Source organism: Plectropomus leopardus, chromosome 14, assembly GCF_026936395.1.
Source record: "Plectropomus leopardus strain MGB_pleo_1.0 chromosome 14, ASM2693639v1, whole genome shotgun sequence".
Taxonomy (NCBI): Eukaryota; Metazoa; Chordata; class Actinopteri; order Perciformes; family Serranidae; genus Plectropomus; species Plectropomus leopardus.
In genome coordinates, this window is record NC_142189.1 from 6,335,904 (window position 1) to 6,355,680 (window position 19,777).

At 39.0% G+C, this 19,777-nt stretch overlaps 1 protein-coding gene across 1 annotated transcript; it reads left to right on the forward strand.

Moving 5' to 3' along the window:
* Positions 1-6: 6 nt before the first annotated feature.
* On the forward strand, positions 7-18,645 carry psen1 (presenilin 1). The gene is made up of 11 exons (XM_042500617.2): positions 7-144; positions 2,319-2,404; positions 7,909-8,258; positions 9,348-9,489; positions 10,237-10,304; positions 10,425-10,645; positions 12,014-12,112; positions 13,470-13,562; positions 13,675-13,848; positions 15,514-15,632; positions 15,848-18,645. The coding sequence occupies exons 2-11, from the start codon at positions 2,369-2,371 to the stop codon at positions 16,001-16,003; spliced, it is 1,458 nt and encodes a 485-aa protein (XP_042356551.1). The 5' UTR covers positions 7-144; positions 2,319-2,368; the 3' UTR covers positions 16,004-18,645.
* The last annotated feature ends 1,132 nt before the right edge of the window (positions 18,646-19,777 follow it).

The following is a 19,777-nucleotide window of genomic DNA, read 5'->3' on the forward strand; positions in this document are numbered from 1 at the left end:
GGGAGCAGGAAGTAGTTTACAGCAGCGGCCGGAAGTTCTGTGTGAAGACAGGAACAACAAAGAGGAGAAAGCGCCCGGGTTTTAAACCTGCTTGAGAACACACCAGAACACAAAATCAAGGAAATTAGCTATCGTCCACAGTAGGTGAGTTAAATGATTTCACACTCGCTTTTCAGGGCCTGTGTTTTGTTGAAGCTGTGTAAGTTTTGTAGCGTTTTAGCCTCGCAGCGCGGCCGCTGCCTGCTCTGCCGTTATGGCATTATTGGCCACCTAGCCGATTTAGCTGCTCGCTAATAAAGAAATAACTCTGTGAGAAATGAAGACAGCGAGATTTTTAATGTTGCCAAACAACACCTTTGTGATAGAGACCAAGTAACGTCAGCAAAAAGTCTGATTTTAACGTCACCAGTTCATCAGAAAGAGATTAATTATTATTCACCGGCGTTTAATCAGTAACGTGAACGTTTCGTCTCCACTGCAGCTAACAGTTAATGGTTCAAATCTTACTTTTTTAACGAAATTGATCATTTTTATCCTAATGTGATGATGCCTAATGGTACATCTTTAAATTTCTGAAACCTGGATCGACATCACTTTTCTTGTGCTGCATGTAGATGTCTCTCTATGATATTTTGATACCTGAGTAAATTGGTTTGATTTCTGTCATAAACATGTGAAAAAAGGCAAAGAGCAACTTGGCAAGCAATGTCCCAGAAATTGCAAACACATATTGTAGATTTCGAAAAAAAAAAGCAAAAATGTCCAGTGATATTTAAAAATGTAATTACAATTTTTCTTAATTATTTTATTGTTGTGTTTTTATTCTGCTGTCTTGACCAGGACTCCCTTGGAAAATAGATAATTCCTAGTTAAATAAAGGTTAAATGAAAATTATATATATATATGTGTGTGTGTGTGTGTGTGTGTGTGTGTGTGTGTGTGTATAAATAGATAGATAGATAAATAAATGAAATTTCTTAAAAAATCAGTATTATTTATTAAATTTTAAGCTAGTTTTCAGGTAATTTTCATGTACTTCTTACTAATTTCTTTCTGCTTTTTGGGTCATTTATTCTTAAGTTGCTCTTTGCCCTTTTCTCGTGTCTATGAAAGTAATTAAGCCAGTTTGTCCAGGTTTCAAAGGGTTAAGGCACCAGCATAGTTGCTTGCATATTTATTAAAAAACAGCATTTGACATTTTCAGGTCTATATTTTATGTATATTTTGACTCCATATGTGCATCGAAAGTGTTACTGGTCAATTTAATCATTCCTTATCCTTAGGTTTGGAAATTAGCACCAGTCACTGGCCAAATGCTGGTAAAGTATGCAAGTGGCTGCAACATTTGCTTCACTCACTAACTGTGCAGAAGACTTATAACCCTGGTCTCATCTGGCCTTTCATACAATAAATGATGATTATTAATGCTTTGAAAACTGAGCAAAGTTGTTTGATATCTTTTAAAAACACGGGGAGAAGGTAATGAGCAACTTAACAAGACATGGCCCAAAAATTTGCAAAAAAAAGTTTTAAAAAAGGAAAAAAATGGCCCCTCATAAGGGCAGATTTTTGTAATTTTTTTTCTGTAACATCATTTTAAATATAAATTCTCCAATTAAAATTTTAATGTTTTCCCTATTTTTAGAGAAATTTCTAATTTGTTTTCTAACATGAAAAAGAAAGTGCATGTATTATACAGTAAAATTTACAACCTACAAAACCCGAATGCTAACTACTAAATTGTCCCAAGAAAAGTATCCCATCAGTCTGAACAATGGTAATATACGGTAGGTAAGACACCATGAAAAGAGACATTTGGCATGTGGAATAACAGACCCTGGCTGTTTGGGGTGTTCAAGCTTTAACAGTAACAGCTGCCTGAGGCTTTTTTTGAAAACAGACAAAAATATGATGTTTTTACAGTTTTATCGGTCTTATCTCATACCTGTGGACCTCCACTTAAAATGAATCACTTCACAGGCAGTGTGGACATTAGGAATAACTACAGCTCGTGGATGTACATTCTGGTTTTTAGGTATCCATGTAAGATACGTTTTATGTTTTAGATACCTCTGCTCTTTTTCGTATCTAATGTCAGTGTGATTTCTTGCAACAACAGGAACACTTTTCACATCAGAAAAGCTCCAGAATAAGATGCTCTCTCTGTGTTTTCACTGTCAAGTCATTTTCAAACTGCAAATTTGCCTTTACAATCTGCACAACATGTGACACCCTAAATTTGATTCAGTGATTTACCTTTAATTTTGCTTGTTTCGTGTGATACAAGCTGATCATCGTCCCCTGCTCTCTTCCATCAGGGCAAAAGAATTTGGGTTGCATGTGAGGACAAGTGTCTGCCGAGCCAACCATGGCGAACAATGCAGGCGATATTGAAAACAATATGGTGAGTATAAAAGAATGTGTTCTAGTTGCTCTCGCAGTATATCTGTATATCTGTCCGTGTTAATGTGTTGGCTAATGATTACCTCACTGTTGTAGTTGTGAAAATTGTGGTTACCGTGTTGAGTCAGTGATAAAAGACTCGTCTGTTTCTGAGTCTGGCTGTGACGCCTCACACTGTGGAGAAGTTTTATAACCGCGGCCACATCCGGCCTTTCATACAATAAATGATGATTATTAACCCTTTGGAAGCTGAGCAAGTTTGTCTGATTTCTTTTAAAAAAACATGGGGAGAAGGCAACAAGCAAAAGACATGGCCCAAAATTAGCAAAAAAATTACAAGAAAAAGAAATGAAAATAAAAACAGAAAAACAAGCAAGAAAATGATCCCTCATGAGGGCTGTTTTTTAAAATCGTTTGTTTCTGTAACTTAATTTTAAATATAAATTTTGAAATTATAAATTTATTTTTTGGACATTTTTTGCTATATTTTGGACAATTTTCCAATAATCTCCCCCTCTTTTTTAAAATAATTTTTAAGGTCATTTTCTTGTCCCTTTTTACTATTTTTTTTTTTGCAAAGTGTGAGACATTTCTCGTCAAATTGGCGATTGCCTTTTTTCTTCATGTTTTAGAAAGAAATTGATTTAAATTCCTCAGACTTCAAATGGTCAAACAGCTTGTGAAAAGGCTTCTCAGCGCAGCACAAGAAAACTAATGTTGATCCAGGTTGTAAAGGATTAATGTTGTGATAAGGAAAGACGTTTGCCTCTGGCATATCTAAATGCCAGCTTGCTGCTTGGCTGTCTGCATTACTGTAAATAAAGGTGTGGCCTAGTTAAGAAGTCAAAGTTCCCTTTTGCTGTCACAGTCACCTTTGCAGCCATAAGCCTTGTTTACCCCATAACAGCCGTGCACGTACATTACAGCAGCATTTTTCTGCCTTAGCAGGCTACAAAACATTTCATTTTTGTCTTTAACGGCATATTATGGTCAGAATAATGTCAGCCAGGTCTTTAATAAGGTCAGACATCTCAGTCAGGCCAAGGTTAGTGTGCTGGAAGTGTCCAACATACGTTGTGATATACCACGAGAGTGGTGATACTCAACTTACGGCCCCCAGGTCAAATCTGGCCTCTGATAGTGTGCCGGGTGGCCCCTCACCCAGTTCACATTCATAATAAAAATATATGATTCACACTGGGATTTCTTTTTTGTACTTTTAATATAACTAAGGCCCTGGAGTACATAACAGTATCAAAACAGCCAGTGGAGGATCCCCTGCACCCCTGACAGAGGTGCTGGCGAGGCCCCTATAATGTCCTGAAAGCCTAAAAACATCACAATGCCATTTGTGATGGCCAGTTACACTCTGTGTATGTGTATGTGCGTTATATGGTTTGCTGAATGGTTGTTTTAATTGTGCTTTTTATGTCACTGTTTAATGTTTTCTTTGTTTTATGTGAAGAACACTGAGTTTACCTGCGTGTGAAATGTGATATACAAATCAAAATGGCCTTGCCTCACATCCTAGAAATGTCAGAAAAACATGGAAACATCCTAAAATCCTAGAAATTTCCAAAAATCATAGAAACATCCTAAAATCATGGAAACATTTTAAAGTCATCGAAACATCCTAAAACCCTAAAAATGTCAGAAAATGCTAGAAACATCAGAAAATTTGAGAAATGTCCTTAAATATTAGAAATGTCTTTAAATCCGAGAAATGTCCTAAAATCTTAGAAATGTCACAAAGTCCTAGAAACGTCTTAAAACAAGAGAGACGTCATGAAATCCTCGAAATTCCATAGTGTGGTAACATTTGAGAAACGTTATAAAAACCTAGAAATGCCATAAAATTCTAGAAATTTCCTAAAATCATAGAAACATCCTAAAATCATGGAAACATTCTGAAGTCACAGAAATGTCCTAAAATCCTGGAATCAAAATAAAATCATAGAAGCCTCCTAAAATCTTCGAATTGTCCTAAAATCTTAGAAATGCCATAAAATGCTAGAAACATCATTAAATCTGAGAAATGTCATAAAATCCTTGAAACATCTTTAAACCAGAGAGACGTTATGAAATCCTCGAAATTCCATAGTGTGGTAACATTTGAGAAATGTTATAAAAACATAGAAATGCCATAAAATTCTAGAAATTTCCTAAAATCATAGAAACATTCCAAAGTCATAGAAATGTCCTAAAATCCTGGAATCAAAATAAAATCGTAGAAGCCTCCTAAAATCTTAGAAATGCCATAAAATGCGAGAAACATCATAAAATCTGAGAAAAGTCTTTAAATCTGAGAAATGTCATAAAATCCTTGAAACATCTTTAAACCAGAGAAACTTTATGAAATCCTCGAAATTCCATAAAATTCTAGAAATGTCATAAAATTCTCGAAAACGACCTGATGTTCGGGGCCCCTGGCCCCTGGCCCCTGGCCCCTGGCCCCTGGCCCCTGGCATTTTTTAAGAGAAGGCCTGAAGCAAAGCGAGTTGAGCGTCGCTGCATTGGAGTCTTCCAGCCCCGCAGTGTAACAGGCTAACAGCAGAGTGGCCTGTTTGTCTCGTGTCCTTGGGCCCGGCGTTGGCCTTATTCCCAGGACTGAGACACAATGTGGTGCACCGCACAGTGAGGTCATTTTGTACAGTTTGGGCGCTGAGGCCGCGTCCCCTGTTCAGTCTCCAGAGATGCTTCCTGTCTTCATTTCTGTGTACCTGGTGAGATTGCTTCATGTCTGGGCCGCCGCATGTCTTGACTCGCCTGGCAGCCCGGCAGTTTTGGTTCTCACAGTCTCGTTTATTTGCCTTTTAATTTAGTCCTGATGGGACGGATCCACCGCGGAGCGAGAGGGAGCGCGGTGTTATCTTTGGAGGAACTGGTGGAGTGGGTGTAAATGTTCCAGTTAAGGTCTGAAAAGGAAACATGGATGGCCTGATAACACTATGCTGTGGTGTTTTTGCAAGATCTGGGCATCTTTGCCAATAAAAACACACGAAAAGCTTAATTTAAGAGTGTTTTTATCTGATAAAAAGACAGTCTTGTTGACTCAGAGCTGTAGATGAAGACAGATTTATTTATCAAGCGAATTCTGGGGTCAGACTTTTATAGACAAGATAGAAATAAAGATTTAAGGGACCAACTGTAAACCAAAATGTTTGCTTTAAGTCTGACTATTTTCACAAAGCAAGCACCGCAAGCACTGCTGCTCACACGCAGTTTACAAACTGTGGCAGCGTCATGTTTCACAAAGGGTTGCTGATTTCTAAATTAAGTATAGCTTTTGTTTTGAGTTGGGAAACTTGTCTAAATAAGAGAAACAAGAAGTGGATTGTGTTGCAAGTCACAGCTCACAATTTTGAAATATCGGTGAAACTGGTTCCTGGCCAGGGACCTTTTGTGCACGTCATTTCTCATCTCACCAACAGTTTACTGTTATCCTCATATTCGAGCTGGGCAACATGAGCTGAACGTTATACTGAGATATTTTTAGGCTATATCTCGATATATGATACATATCTCGATATTTTTAAACTCTCCACAAAAGCACTTCATTAATGCGAGAACTAGGAGACAAAATCAAATATTACATTATCTAACCAAATTTCCTCTTTAATGTGACAATATTGTAGGAATGACTGTTTGTACTTTGAAAAATATATGAACACATTTTCATTTTTGATCAATAATCATGAGTAATGTAGATAATATAATGACTAAGTTGGTAAAGGTGAGTATCAAAACAAGCAGAACTGTCTAATAAGTTGAAAAAGGTACATCACCTGTAATGCAACCTCAGAAATAATGAAAAAAACAACATTTATTCCATACCACCATACAACAATATCCAATGACCACGAAGATATATGGACTCATATCTCGATACAATAATAATAATAATAATACCTTTTATTTATAGATGGTTTTCACGAAACTCAATGACACTTTACAGAAGTCAAAAAAATCATAAAATATATAATACATAATAAAAAAAATACACAATATTACAATTCAATATCTTTATATTTCCCAGACCTACTTCATGTAAAAGTATTAAATGCCCTCAACCACAAAAAAGGGATTATTGTAGTGGCATTAGGGATTTACCATTTTTTTTTCTCAAATGTCTGTCGTCATATTTTATGACATCATCACCCTCCCCCAAAATTAAAAAAGATCAGATTAAATGAGTTACAAGTGAGTTTATTCCTTTTTTTCACTAAATCAACTTTTACGTCAAAAAATGTCATTTATGGGGCTGTTAGATTGTTGCTAGTCCACCGGATTAATACCAGTGCAAGCCTGCCTTGCCGTAAAAATGTTGGGGTTTTTTTAAGATTATTTTTGGGCTTTTTTGCCTTTATTCAGACAGGACAGCTCAGGCATAAAAGGGGGAGAGAGAGGGGATGACGTGCAGCAAAGGGCTGAGGCTGGAATCGAACCCGCGGCCGCTGCGGCCAGGATGTGGCCAAACGACTCAAACAAACAGAGAGTGAAGCAGAGTATTCTGTTCAACAAATACAAGTTGTGAATTTCTGAAATTATTGCATCTATCGATCAATAAAGATGGACTTCTGGACTTCACAACAGTTACAGGAAATGTTTGGATCACACGAGTCGGAAACGGACCTAAGGAGCCACCACTGGAATCCAATTTAACAAACAAGTTAATACTAATTATATTAGTGTCGCCTAATCTTTCTCTGCATCTGTGCAGAAATACTGGGTCTAAACAGAATCAGGAGACATGAAAAATAAAATGCTGCGCAGCATTTAAATTTTGATTTGGAATTCAAATGTCAAAGTAATGAATGAAGCGGGGAACTATTCGGTACTCTCCTATCAGATGTTTCTTTTATGAGATAGTTCTCATTGGGGAGTGCCAGGAAACATGGAGAGAAAGTGGGAGTGACAACACGATTAAACCAGCGTCACAGTTGCTTTGTACACTGTATTGTACTGCATGTTGCAGATCATATCCCCCTCAGGATATCCCATAATGAATATAATTTATCTCTTGATGTGGGTGTATTAGACCACACCTAGATGGAGTATTTCATCAACAGAGATATTCTTGTAGACTCTGAAAAGTTGTGTTTTCTGCACTCATTCTGCCATTTTATCTTATTTTAGAATTTTTATTTCTTTTACCTTCTTAATTTATGTTTTTTTTTATATATAAATGTCCTTTTATTTGTGGTTTTATTGCTTTAATATCGTATTTTATTTTGACACTTGCATTATTTGTCCTCTGGTTTTAACTCTACTCTAGTTTCATTTGCTTGTGTTCGGTAAGACTGTTTGGCTTTCTGTTGTTGTATCGCCGTCTGTGTCCCATTTATGCTTTGCTTTGTTTGTCGAAGTACTTTGCAAAGTTTTTTGTGGTGCTATATGAATAAAGTTGTTATTTATCATTACTATCTGCATGTGTTGCACTTTTCTTTGCTATGCTATTTAATCCCAACTCAAGCATCACAAATTCCCCATTCTTCTCCCATTCAGGACCAACAGGAGACCAACGTGGCCTCTGAACCCCCCCAGCAGCCACAGGAGGCTCCGGTGACCAGGGCACGGTCCAGAGGAGGCTCAGGAGCTGGAGGTGGAGGAGGTGATGGAGGAGGAGGAGGAGGCGGCGGCGGCAATGGCAGTGGACCAGAGCAGAACGGACAGCCCCCCGCTGCCCGGCCTCCACGTGTGGTGGAGACTGAGGAGGACGAGGACGAAGAGCTTACCTTGAAATACGGGGCCAAGAACGTCATCATGCTGTTCGTTCCTGTGACTCTCTGCATGGTGGTTGTCGTGGCGACCATAAAGTCCGTCAGCTTCTACACGCAGAATGACGGGCAGAGATTGTGAGTGTCATAGCACGATCCGAAGCTCAGTTAGTCTGGTGTTTGAATGAATTGCAATTTGACTGCAGCGCCACTAGGCGGCGTTAAAGTAATATATATCACACCTACATAGTTTGAATACCTACACAGCACTGTAATTGCGTAAGATCATCACAGCAGAGTCTGAATCTGGCTCAAGGCGCTTAAACATAACATTAATATCTCAAGCTTATATCCAGAGTAGTTAAAAGCTTTAACATGTGGATCAACATCAGTTTTCTTGTGTTGCATTCAGATGCGTTTTACTAGCATTTAAACCTCTGACACCTGAGAGAATTGGTTTGATTTCTTTCAAAAACACAGGATAAAAACATAATAATAATGATAAAAAAAATAGTAATAATAACTTTACTTGTATAGCACTTTTCGAAACAGTTACAAAGTGCTTCACAAATTGCGTAAAAAAAAAAAAAAAGAAATATACAGTTCTAGTAAATAAAACAATGTTAAGATCTAGGATAAAAGTGTGCACTGGGGTAAAACAGAACAAAAGGAAATGAAACACACAATTTATATATCACAAATCAGTAATTAAAAGGAAAAGCTTTCTTATCAAAATATGTCTCAAGCAATAATTTTTTTAAATAATGAGCAACGTGGCCAAAAATGCAAGGCAATCTGCAAAAAAAAAGTTAAAAATGATCAAGAAATTATCTAAAAATAGATTAGGGTTAGTGTAGGGGAATTATTAGATACTATCAAAAATTTTGGGGGAAATTTCCAAAAAACTATATGTATAATTTCATTATTTCTGTATTTAAAATTATGTTTAAAAAAAAAAGAAAAAAGGACATTTTTTAGCACTTTCTCAAGGTCGTTTTCTTTTTTCTCTCTCTTATTTTGAGGTAATTTTCTTAAAAAAATTTACAAATTTCTTGCAAACTTATGGCCAGTTGCTTGTCAACTTCTTCCAATGTTTTGGAAAGGGCTAAACCTCCCGAAAAAAGCATAGAGATGTAATTAAAACTACAGTATTTTCTTTATTGTATTGATTATGTATTCTATTCTTTGCTGTTAGACTGAGATTTGTCTTTGTAACGTCACTTCCAGGATCTACACTCCGTTTCCTGAAGACACAGACACAGTCGGACAGAGAGCTCTCAACTCCATCCTGAACGCCACCATCATGATCACTGTGATTATCGTTATGACTTTGGTGCTGGTGCTGTTATACAAGTACCGCTGCTACAAGGTAAAGCCTGTCACATTACACACACTGTAGTTCAGCTCAGTCCAAAGATGCGCTCTGTTTGTCTGTCTTACTGGCTGCTGTCGGATCATCAGATAATCCGCAATAATAAAATGCTGTGGCTGTCAAACACTCAGTTGTTAGAGTCAAAGTCTTTCACTATTTACATGATTGTTCGGCACTTGAATCAGTGGTATTGGGCGCTATTAATAGCCACCTCTGTGCATACTATTCGCGCGCAATGACAGGTGTTTTGTTGGAAAACCCTGCAGGAGCGAGACAGTCTGTAAAACTGCTCCAGTTGGAGTGGGCTGTTGGACATGTCCATGCTGGAGCGGACTGTCGGACATGTCCACGCGCTAGAGTGAACTGTTGGACATGTCCACCTAGGAACGGGCTGTTGCACATTTCCACGCTGTAGGGGGCTGCCGGAAATGTCCGTGTGCTGGAGCAGGCTGTTGGAGATGTCCGCACTGGAGTGGACTGTGGGACATGTCTGCGCTGGAGCGGGCTGTCAGACATGTCCGTGCTGGAGCGGGCTGTCGGCACCGGCCGGTGCTCGGGCCATAATAATAAATAAAAATAAAAAGCCTCTATTAGATGAGTGTAGGTGTTGAAATAAGTTTTACTCTGATATTTAATGATTTAAACCTCAAACCCCAGACATGTAGGGATGTACTTGCAACATGTACTTGCAAGCACCAATGTGTTGAAACATAAAATCCCAAAAACTGATTTTTGTCTTCACAGGTGATCCAAGGCTGGCTCTTCCTCTCCTCCCTCCTCCTGCTGTTCTTCTTCTCCTACATCTACCTCAAGTGAGCCCTCAGCATTTAACTCATTTCCAGGTTCTCTCACATCCTCATAAATGTCAAGATGTCTACGTCTTTACGATGACAGATGAAGTCTTTCTGTCGTGTCTCTGCTCCGTCTAACAGGGAGGTTTTCAAGACCTACAACGTGGCCATGGACTACTTCACGCTGGCGATCATAATCTGGAATTTCGGAGTGGTGGGCATGATGTGTATTCACTGGAAAGGACCGCTGCGGCTCCAGCAGGCCTACCTCATCATGATCAGCGCCCTCATGGCCCTGGTTTTCATCAAGTACCTGCCAGAGTGGACCGCCTGGCTCATATTAGCCGTTATATCTGTCTACGGTAAATCCTCTCTTTGTGCACCAATGATCAGTCATCTGGTTTCTTTTAGTTCTTCTGGGAAAATTTAAAATGTGTAATCTAGCTTTGGGGAGAAAATGGATTTGGAAACCAGTGCTAAATTTACTAACATACTAAATAACACTCATTATTATTGTGAGGAATTCTTTTTCTTCCAGCTGTGTGTATGAAACAAGTGTTGATTAATGGCATAATTGGTGTGCGAAAAGGAAAGATGTGACCTGAAACATGAACACTTTTAGGAAATGAGGCGTGAAAGACAAATCTGTGAGAAAAGAAAGTCTGGGGCAGAAAAAAATGTAACTAAAGACTGCCAACGTACCCAAAAAATAGCAGTTTATTTTCTATAAGCTGATTTCTTGGTGATAGGTAAAGATGGTTAGAGGTCTCTACGGGTCTACATACATATATTGGCGGACCAAAACTTAAAAGAAGAACCTGCCAAAAGGGAATTTTTCTTTTAATATATATAGATAAAACAAAATATGCAGTACAAAAGGTAATAACTGACTCAGGATCTCAGGTCCCTCCTCTCTTGGACATACATTGTGTCAGTTCTTGATCGTGTCCAGAGTGAATTTTCCAGATTCATTCGTGTTCGGGTTTGTCTTTTTGAGGTGGTTGCTCAAATTGTCAAAACACTGGGGACAAAAATTGTAGATTATTTTTGAATTTTCTCTTGACACATCAGAAATGGGTTCAGATACTGTATATTATGTATCAGTCACAAAGATGGGTAGATGTTTGTCTGCTGAGGAATAGTAAATAATTTAATATACTTGCCGAAAATTACTTAACTCATCAATATGAAAGATGTTAAGTTTACAGGGGTTCAGATGCTGCCATGGTGTGTGAATGCAGCCCAATCAACAGCTTGTTTTGTCCGAAAGCCAGCGCACACAGGCCATCAGGGACAAAGTTTTTCCAGCATATTCAAATTATGTTTCATTACCAAGAGTTTCTAGTTTGAGGCAGTGACATGTTTTTGTTCCTTTTCCAAGACGAAATATTTAACTGGTAACTGGAGTTCAGTGGAAATAGAAATGAGATCGCGCTGATTCACGGACAGATTTATGCTTAGAAATACAATACAGTTATATTATTGTATGTTTGAGTAAAACCTTTAAAGGACAAAGACGACATTTGGGACTGGTATTTATGCTGTTATATACTGTTATTATTCTGTATTATACAGAGTGACTAAACCTGCAGAGCGTCTCTCTTTTTCAGTGAAATCTCTGCCTCTTGTTATCACAGATGTCATGTCAGGGTGCTGTTTTTGTTTTCCTCTCACAGAGCTTTCTGTTTGGTGGCTAACGTCACTTGTCTGGCCTCTTTCTTCTTTCACAGATCTGTTAGCGGTGCTCTGTCCCAAAGGGCCCCTGAGGATCCTGGTGGAGACGGCTCAGGAGAGGAACGAGCCCATCTTTCCCGCTCTCATTTACTCCTGTAAGACAGACACTGATTAGAGATATATTGATTGAAGTAGACCAGAAGTGCGCCAATAAAACAACACTTTTTAAGTAAACATACAAAAGCTTAAACAGTTTTCCCATTAAACTACCACTTCAACATCTTTCAGCACTAAACAGCTCTCCTTTGCACTGACATCTCCACTTCTTATAGCATTTTCACTTAAAATAACTTCAATCTCTGTCAGCGTTTTGACTTCAAATGACACTTCAGTTCCGTTCAGCACTTGCAGATCAAACACAGTTTCAACTACTGTCAGCAATTTAGCAGTTCAGAGCTTTTCATTAAACTGCCACTTTAACTTTCTGTGCTAAAAAAGTGCTTTCACAGCGTCTGGTTAGAAATCAGCTGACTCTTTAAATCCCTCAAATCCAGGACAAATGTCTCTGCAGTAGTCACAGGTATTTATCCAGCTCCGATCTGCAGTGATAAAGATACCACGCCCTGGCAGACAATGTGCTAATTTTTGCCCCTTTGCTGGCTTGATGCAATGACATGCAGCCACAAAATAACATTCATCTCCCTCCAAGCAGCACTCAGTATTGTTTTAAAACTTAGAGAAACTGAAACTAAATAAGTAAGACATATCAAAAAGCTGCTTTTATGTGTTTACTTACCTGGTTTTAGGCTGTCTGTGACGTTGGACATAACGTACCAGAGAAAAAAACAGAAGTGCACCTGCAGATCTGGCAGTCTATCACTTTTTAAAAGGGTTTCCAGCATCTGAGCAAACCTTATACATGTGCTAATTTGTGTGTAAAAAGGACATTAGTGACTCCTCGACCCATGAGCACGAACACCTCAACTGACACTTAATCCTCTTTCAGTACTTTCACTTATATTGACACTTTAACTCCTTTCAGTGCTCACAGATTTACTAAAATATAAACTTTTTTCATCCCTTTAACTGCCTGTCCATAATTTTTGGTGCTTCCATGAAACTGCCACTTCAGTTTTTTACAGTATTTCAACTGAAAGCAGTTCAGTGCATAAAAATACACAGCAAAAGCCTCAAATAATCAGCTGTATTAAGACATGTAGGCTGTGTCATTTGTTTGAACTGAAAAAGTTTGAATAAGTTGAAGTGGCAGCAGAATCGGAGGCACTGAAAGGAGTTGAAGTGGCATTTAAATTTCAGTGGAGACACGGACACTTAATGCTGTAAAGCCCTTTGAGTCTAATTGTGATTTTTGACAATGGGTTTTATAGATTAAATTGACTTAAAAATTGATTTCATTGACTTTTTATCTGAAAATTTGGCTATCAGTTTTCTGTTTTTTTCCTGCTTGTAACACAAACACTGACACCTTCAATATTTTGACTTCTTCCAAAGCTACGATGGTGTGGCTGGTCAACATGGCCGACACTGACAGGCCAAAAAGGAACTCAACAGAAGCGGCGTCCCCCCAACAAGAGGCTCCAGAAGGTGAGCAGATGTCAGCGTTTGGTCAAAGTGACTGAGGGGTTTTTAATCTGGTTCTGGGTTTGTAATCTTTCAGTCAGTGTTGTTTAGTCTGACTTGCATCGCCTGTCTGCAGCTGTGGCGTCCCCGGCTCCCTCCACTCTGTCTCAGGACGACGGCGGCTTCACCCCCTCCTGGGTCAACCAGCAGGAGCACCAGCTGGGGCCGCTCCAGTCCACCGAGGCGACCCGACGGGAGATCCAGGAGATGCCGTCTGCTCGTCCTCCTGTCGATGACGACGATGAGGAGAGTGAGTACTCAGAAACTGATATTTAGAGTATTTAAGATTCATTTTAGTAACTCATTAAAGTTACTGTTGTCAGGGAAGCTTTAATGTCTGCATAAACAAAACTGCTTAAATATTTTGAAGTTCTGGCAGATGAAGAGGCATCTCATCGCCTCAGTTTATTTATTATTTATTGATCAGTTGGTTGGGTCTTTCATTAAGCTTAAGTTCAGTCACGTCTCTCTTACAGCCACTCATTAAAGTGATGAATAATGATCAGCTTTTATTATTTTTCTGAAGGCTTAGCACAGATCAATGGCTTTTATCGTAAAATAAGCCATTTAGTTTCACTTGAGTTATATTTATACAGTTTCATCTAAAGTAGATTAATGAAGGAATCATGTAAAATATCTTAATAGAAATGTATTCAGTTGCAGCATTTCTTAAACCTGCCTTAATTGATTTTTTGCACCACTTAAGGTGCAGCACTGAACACAGAACTGACATATTCCCTCTAACTGTGGTGCAGAAGAGCTGTAGATACATATTTGTATGCATTTCTAGATGTTTAATAACTTTTATTAAAATGCTTCTCATACTCCAAAAGCTGTTATAGTCCTTCCTGTAGATCCCATAGTAGTCTTAAAAAAATGGAAAAATACATAACTATGAGCATGTGAGTTTTCCTTCACTATATTATCAATGGTTTGTGAAAATAAAAATAAAATCAGGCCTATGGGATGTTACAGGCATCCAGTGTTTCAATCAACATCATGACTCTGACATCACTTTTAAAAACAAACATGACTATTGACAAGTAGAACACAAATACAAGTTACCTGCATGAAAACTGTATCCAGTTAGTTCAAGAGGTTTTTAAGTAGTGACGTCAAAACCTAAAATTGTTACAGTGGCCCCTGGTATCCCTTATTCAACCTTGTATTTTGTGAGACACAATTTGCCACAAAATCATTGAAGAGACATGGAATTTTTTTGGTAAAAATGTGTATGAACCCTAGATAAAACCTCATTTTGTCTTGCAGTGTAAAGTAGAGATAGTAAATGAATTGCTTAGAGGGAGATTTTTATATAGTAGTGTTAATTATTTAGCCGTGGTGCACAAGTGATGTATATGTGTGAATTATAGCAGCTTTTATCTGAAGTTTGTAGTTTGTTTTTATTGTCTAAATGAAAACGTGTTTCTTTCGCATACATCTGTCTGTCTGTCTGTCCCTCTACACGTCTCTTTATACAGTAGAAATTGTGCATTATTATCAGTATCATTTGCTCCGTTTTGATGGTTTAAGATTTACCACCCAGGCTTAATACGAAGCCGAGCTCTATAATTCAAAGTCATCTTTCAGTCCCCTCTTTTCTCCAAACACATAAAACATTTTGGGAATGTTTTTATGCGTTCCCTTTTTTGTGAAATTAGTGCGTATTCGAATGTGACTTGCATGTTTGGCCGCAGACTGTTTTTAGCAAATTAGGAAGCGATTATTCATGGCAATTGCTAGGTTTCGTGTCCGCACTATTCGGGGGCCCCGCTCTTTAAACTTACAGCGGGTAAATATGGGGTCGGAGCTCTTGTTTGTACAGTAATTACAGTTGAGAGAGGATTTCTGTGGGGGTGGGCGGGAGCGTTTGAATTGCCTCCGCCCTGAATGTGGTGTCCTCCTGTGTTCTCAGGGGGCGTCAAACTGGGACTGGGAGACTTCATCTTCTACAGCATGCTGGTGGGAAAGGCCTCGGCCACAGCCAGCGGTGACTGGAACACCACGCTCGCCTGCTTCGTAGCCATCCTCATTGTGAGTGACCGCAGCTGCTTATTTTGGTGTCGGGCCCGAGTCACCGCAGACCTCATCTCTGTCTCTCAGCGCAGTGTCCAACCCCACTTTGCCAGAACCACTTGATTGTATAAGAGGCAGTGTTCCTTCCTCTCTGGGCTGATTTTGTTTGGTACACAATGTTTCGATGAGCTATTTCCTCCGTGTTTTATTTTGTCTTGTCTCTGCCCCCGCAGGGCTTGTGTCTGACCCTGCTCCTCCTCGCCATCTTCAAGAAAGCACTCCCCGCTCTGCCCATCTCCATTTTTTTCGGCCTGGTCTTCTATTTCGCCACAGACAACTTGGTGCAGCCCTTCATGGACAAGCTGGCGCTACACCAGTTCTACATTTAGCAGGACGCTGCCCTGATAACCCTCACCCACATAGCCCTCCGGCCAACAACACGAGAGCGGTCCCCTCACAGCCGCGGGAACAAAAGGGCGATGCAGGGGCCCCTCCCGCCCCCACGTCCCCTCATAAGAACTCATGATGACGGGACACAAGTTGTTTTTGTTCTGCCTTTCTTTCCGGCGCCAAGGGAGGGTATTCCCCACTCCTCTTATATATTTTATTTTTAGTTTTAAACCAAGAAGTGACATTTCTCGCTCGACTTGGGATCATCTTCTCACCAGTCTCAGGCTCGATCCAAACTAGGAGAAGTTAGTGGGAATATTTAATTTATCCAGGGAGGCTTCTCAGCAGCGTCCCTGCTTCGCATCCACACACATTCATAACTGGGAGCTTCCCAATACAACCAGTCCTCCACAGTAGGTGCCTTGCTCAGGGACACCTTGGCGGTAGCTGTTGAGCGAAGGGAGTCAGTTTCATCAGATCTCCCTTCAGACTTTGATCAAACATTTTCATTTTTACGACATCTGAGCCCTTTGCAAACTAAACCCAACGTTGAAAAGCCTTCATCTAACTAACAGACACTCTGATGATATTGATAATAGATTGGTAAATGTGTTTGATTGTGTACGAGCTGTCAGTCACCAGATGTGCTTTCCTCACCGCTGTTCAGAATGATTTCGTTTTCCCACTTGAGACACAAAAAAAAATTCAAAGCTCTGAAGCTGGAGCGACTCATGCCCTGGAAGATTTACACTTTTTGAATCTTTCTCACATGAAAAAGAAAATTTAATGTCTCTAGAGTTAAAATATATGAGTATAATTATTGCACTCACTTGTTTTCCTGCCCTTAAAGGAGGAGTTCAGTTTTTTTCAGGGTTGTCAGAGATTTTTTTTTCATAGTCAGTGGATTACATGCAGCGGGTAACATGACGTGAAAGTTTTGGAAAAGTCATGGAATTGTTGTCAAGGACCATATTTGAAAATCCAACAATAATTTCTGTTTTTTTCATTTTCAGTTGATGATGAATGATTTAATTGCTTAATATAACGTGCTTTGGAAGGCATGTATAAAAAAATCACCAATTTAAAAAAAACCCAACAAAACAAAAACAAAAATCAAATCAAACATTTTAAAGGGGGGAAAAAGGCCAACTTAAAAAAGAAAGCCTCCCAAAAATGTTTATGATTTTTTTTCTTTAAAAATCAGCAGATGAAACATGGCCACTTTTTTTAAAAAATAAAATGCATTTCAGACTTTACATTTTTAAAGAAAATAAATTGCCATTTTTTTCTTTAAAAATAAATAAATAAAGGGAAAAAATGCCAGAATCTTCTTTAAAAATGGCCAAAAACATTTTTTTAAAAAGACAACAAGTATCAGTAGTATTTCAGAGAATATAACATCTTCAAAATTTGCCTCAAAGTCATTGAAATTTATTGGTATATTTAGTGGATATAACAACCCAATTTTCATGGTGGAAATCGCTGTCTGACATGAAGGTAAAGCACGATTCTTCAAGGCGATACTTTTTTTTTTAGATGATTAAAACTTCTGTCTGCAGCAGTACATCGCTCAGCTTCCACGTCGGACTCCAGCCCGCTCCCCCAAAGTGTGTCGACCGCCATCGACCGTATGTAACACACTGACTGTGGATCAGCACGTCATGCAACCCCACTTCAAAAAATCTGAACTCTCCCTTTGATTTTTAAGTCACATCTAAAGTCACGGCCTGCAGAGGGAGGAAAGCTCACATTCACTCACACCTGAGACTCGCCTGCCATGTCAGTCACGTGCTGTTTGTCACTGAGCGGTTCTGTCGGAGGTTCAGTGCCTTGCTCAAGGGCATTTCAGTAGTAGTAGTTGTTGTTATTGTGGGACAGAAATATGCTTTTCATTCTCTTACCATGACTGAGATTTCATTTTTGTTTTTCAACCTGTCCAGGGATTGTAACCTGTGATCATCTGGTCACAAACTCTGAACCTTTAGGCTCTAGCTGCCCTCACGACGCTCGCCTGGTGCTGTCTGGAACTATGCTACATCAGACACTATGATTATTTCGACTATACACTTTTTTTTTCAAAGATATGCAGATGAGAAACTTTGTACTTTTTGAAATGTGACAGTAAATGTTAACGGGGTTCTTACACAGGAATGACAGAAATTCTGCGCGTATTTTGAGGTGAAAACCCTCGATCCCGATGATGATTTGATACTTGAATTTGTGCACATTTTTGGAAAACATAATCTCCAAGTTCTCCAGCATTATTTGCTCAACTGTTTTAATCAAATTATAAACAAACCAAAAAGGAAATCAAGCTTAAAAAATGACCATGGTCTTGTATGAAATATTGTATGAATCCAAGCTCTGTGGCTTCTCATATCTGAGATAACGCAGACTGACGGAGGACGAGCTGCACTGATTACTCTTCTGTTGTTGCACTCGAGTTTCATGCTTGCAGAGGAGAAACCAAGAGGGAACAATTATAGAGTGATATTTGTTATTTTTTCCTTTTTTTTCCTTTTTTTTTTTTAGGAAATATGTTGGGTGACTGGCTTTTTTTTCTGTCCTTCACATGCATATGTGTGTTATGCAAGATTATTCAATTCAGATTTTGTTTTTTAATAAACAATGAAACTTAAAATACTTTTTGTTTTCTTTTATTAAATTAAATCTGAAACACAGTTTCTTTAGTCTTTCATTTGTATGTTTTTTCCCAGCTTGTGTGGACGTCACACCGGCATTTAAAGTGGTGATCTGTGAACTCATAGTTTGGGTTTATTTTTTGGCTTTTTCTTTGATGCAAAGTGCTGACTGTGCTGCTGTTTTTGCTCTTTTCGCTCCTCAGTTGGGGTGTGTCCAGTGTGAGAAGAGTACAGTTTGTACACACTGTGTGTACACCACATATCGGTTCAAGGTTACTGGAAATCAGCACTGATGAAAAGTAATGCATGCACACTGACACTAATCCACAAATTTATCTTTTTTTAGGGATCTTCATTGTATTTATTTATTATTTTTTTAGATATTTTCTGGCTTTTGCATCTCTTATTTATAGGACAGCACAAGCATGAAAGGGGAAAAGCGAGGGGATGACATGCAGCAAAGGGCCGCAGGTTGGAGTTGAACCAGTGGCTGCTGCGGCGAGGACACGGCCTGTGTTCACGGGGCGCACGCGCCACCAGGTGAGCTTACGACCCCGTTGCAATTATTTGTTAGTTTAGCTTGAAGATTGACAGGACTCGACCTTTCGAAAGGCAAGGCATGTTCATTTATGTAGCACATTTCAGCAAAAAGGTAATTCAAGTGTTGTGCATAAAACATCAAAAGCATCAAAGCGGAGCTTCAAATTTCCAACCTTGACCTAGAAGAGTTCCAGCTGCACGACCGCAAACGCAAACCAAAAAAAAAACATGGCTGACCATGATAAATTAATGATCCTTTGCCAAGTGTACACACAGCTGAACTCTCAGCGCTGCAGCCTCCTTACAAATGTATAAACAAAACATTGTTTAGATATAACCAGCTACATGATAACATTGGGTACATATTTTGACATAAATTTCCACCCAGAACAGGTTTTATTACATGATAAGAAAATACAGGCAAATATACTTTATGTTGCCTTTCAGTTGATGGTTTAACATATGCAATGTGGTGCTGCCATTTTTGTGTGACGTCAGACATCTTCATGAGTTTGAGGTCGATGGATTTGCGTCAAGTTCACAAACAGGAAATCTCTCACTTTGAGCGTCATTCCTCTGAACGTTTTCTGG

What these genes read in the sequence shown, in the direction of transcription:
- psen1 (XM_042500617.2), top strand. Translation starts at nt 2,369, where the DNA reads ATGGCGAACAATGCAGGCGATATTGAAAACAATATG. An exon ending in TTCTCCTACATCTACCTCAA is followed by an intron (nt 10,305 to 10,424) that starts GTGAGCCCTCAG and finishes TCCGTCTAACAG; the next exon opens with GGAGGTTTTCAAGACCTACA. An exon ending in CGATGACGACGATGAGGAGA is followed by an intron (nt 13,849 to 15,513) that starts GTGAGTACTCAG and finishes CTGTGTTCTCAG; the next exon opens with GGGGCGTCAAACTGGGACTG.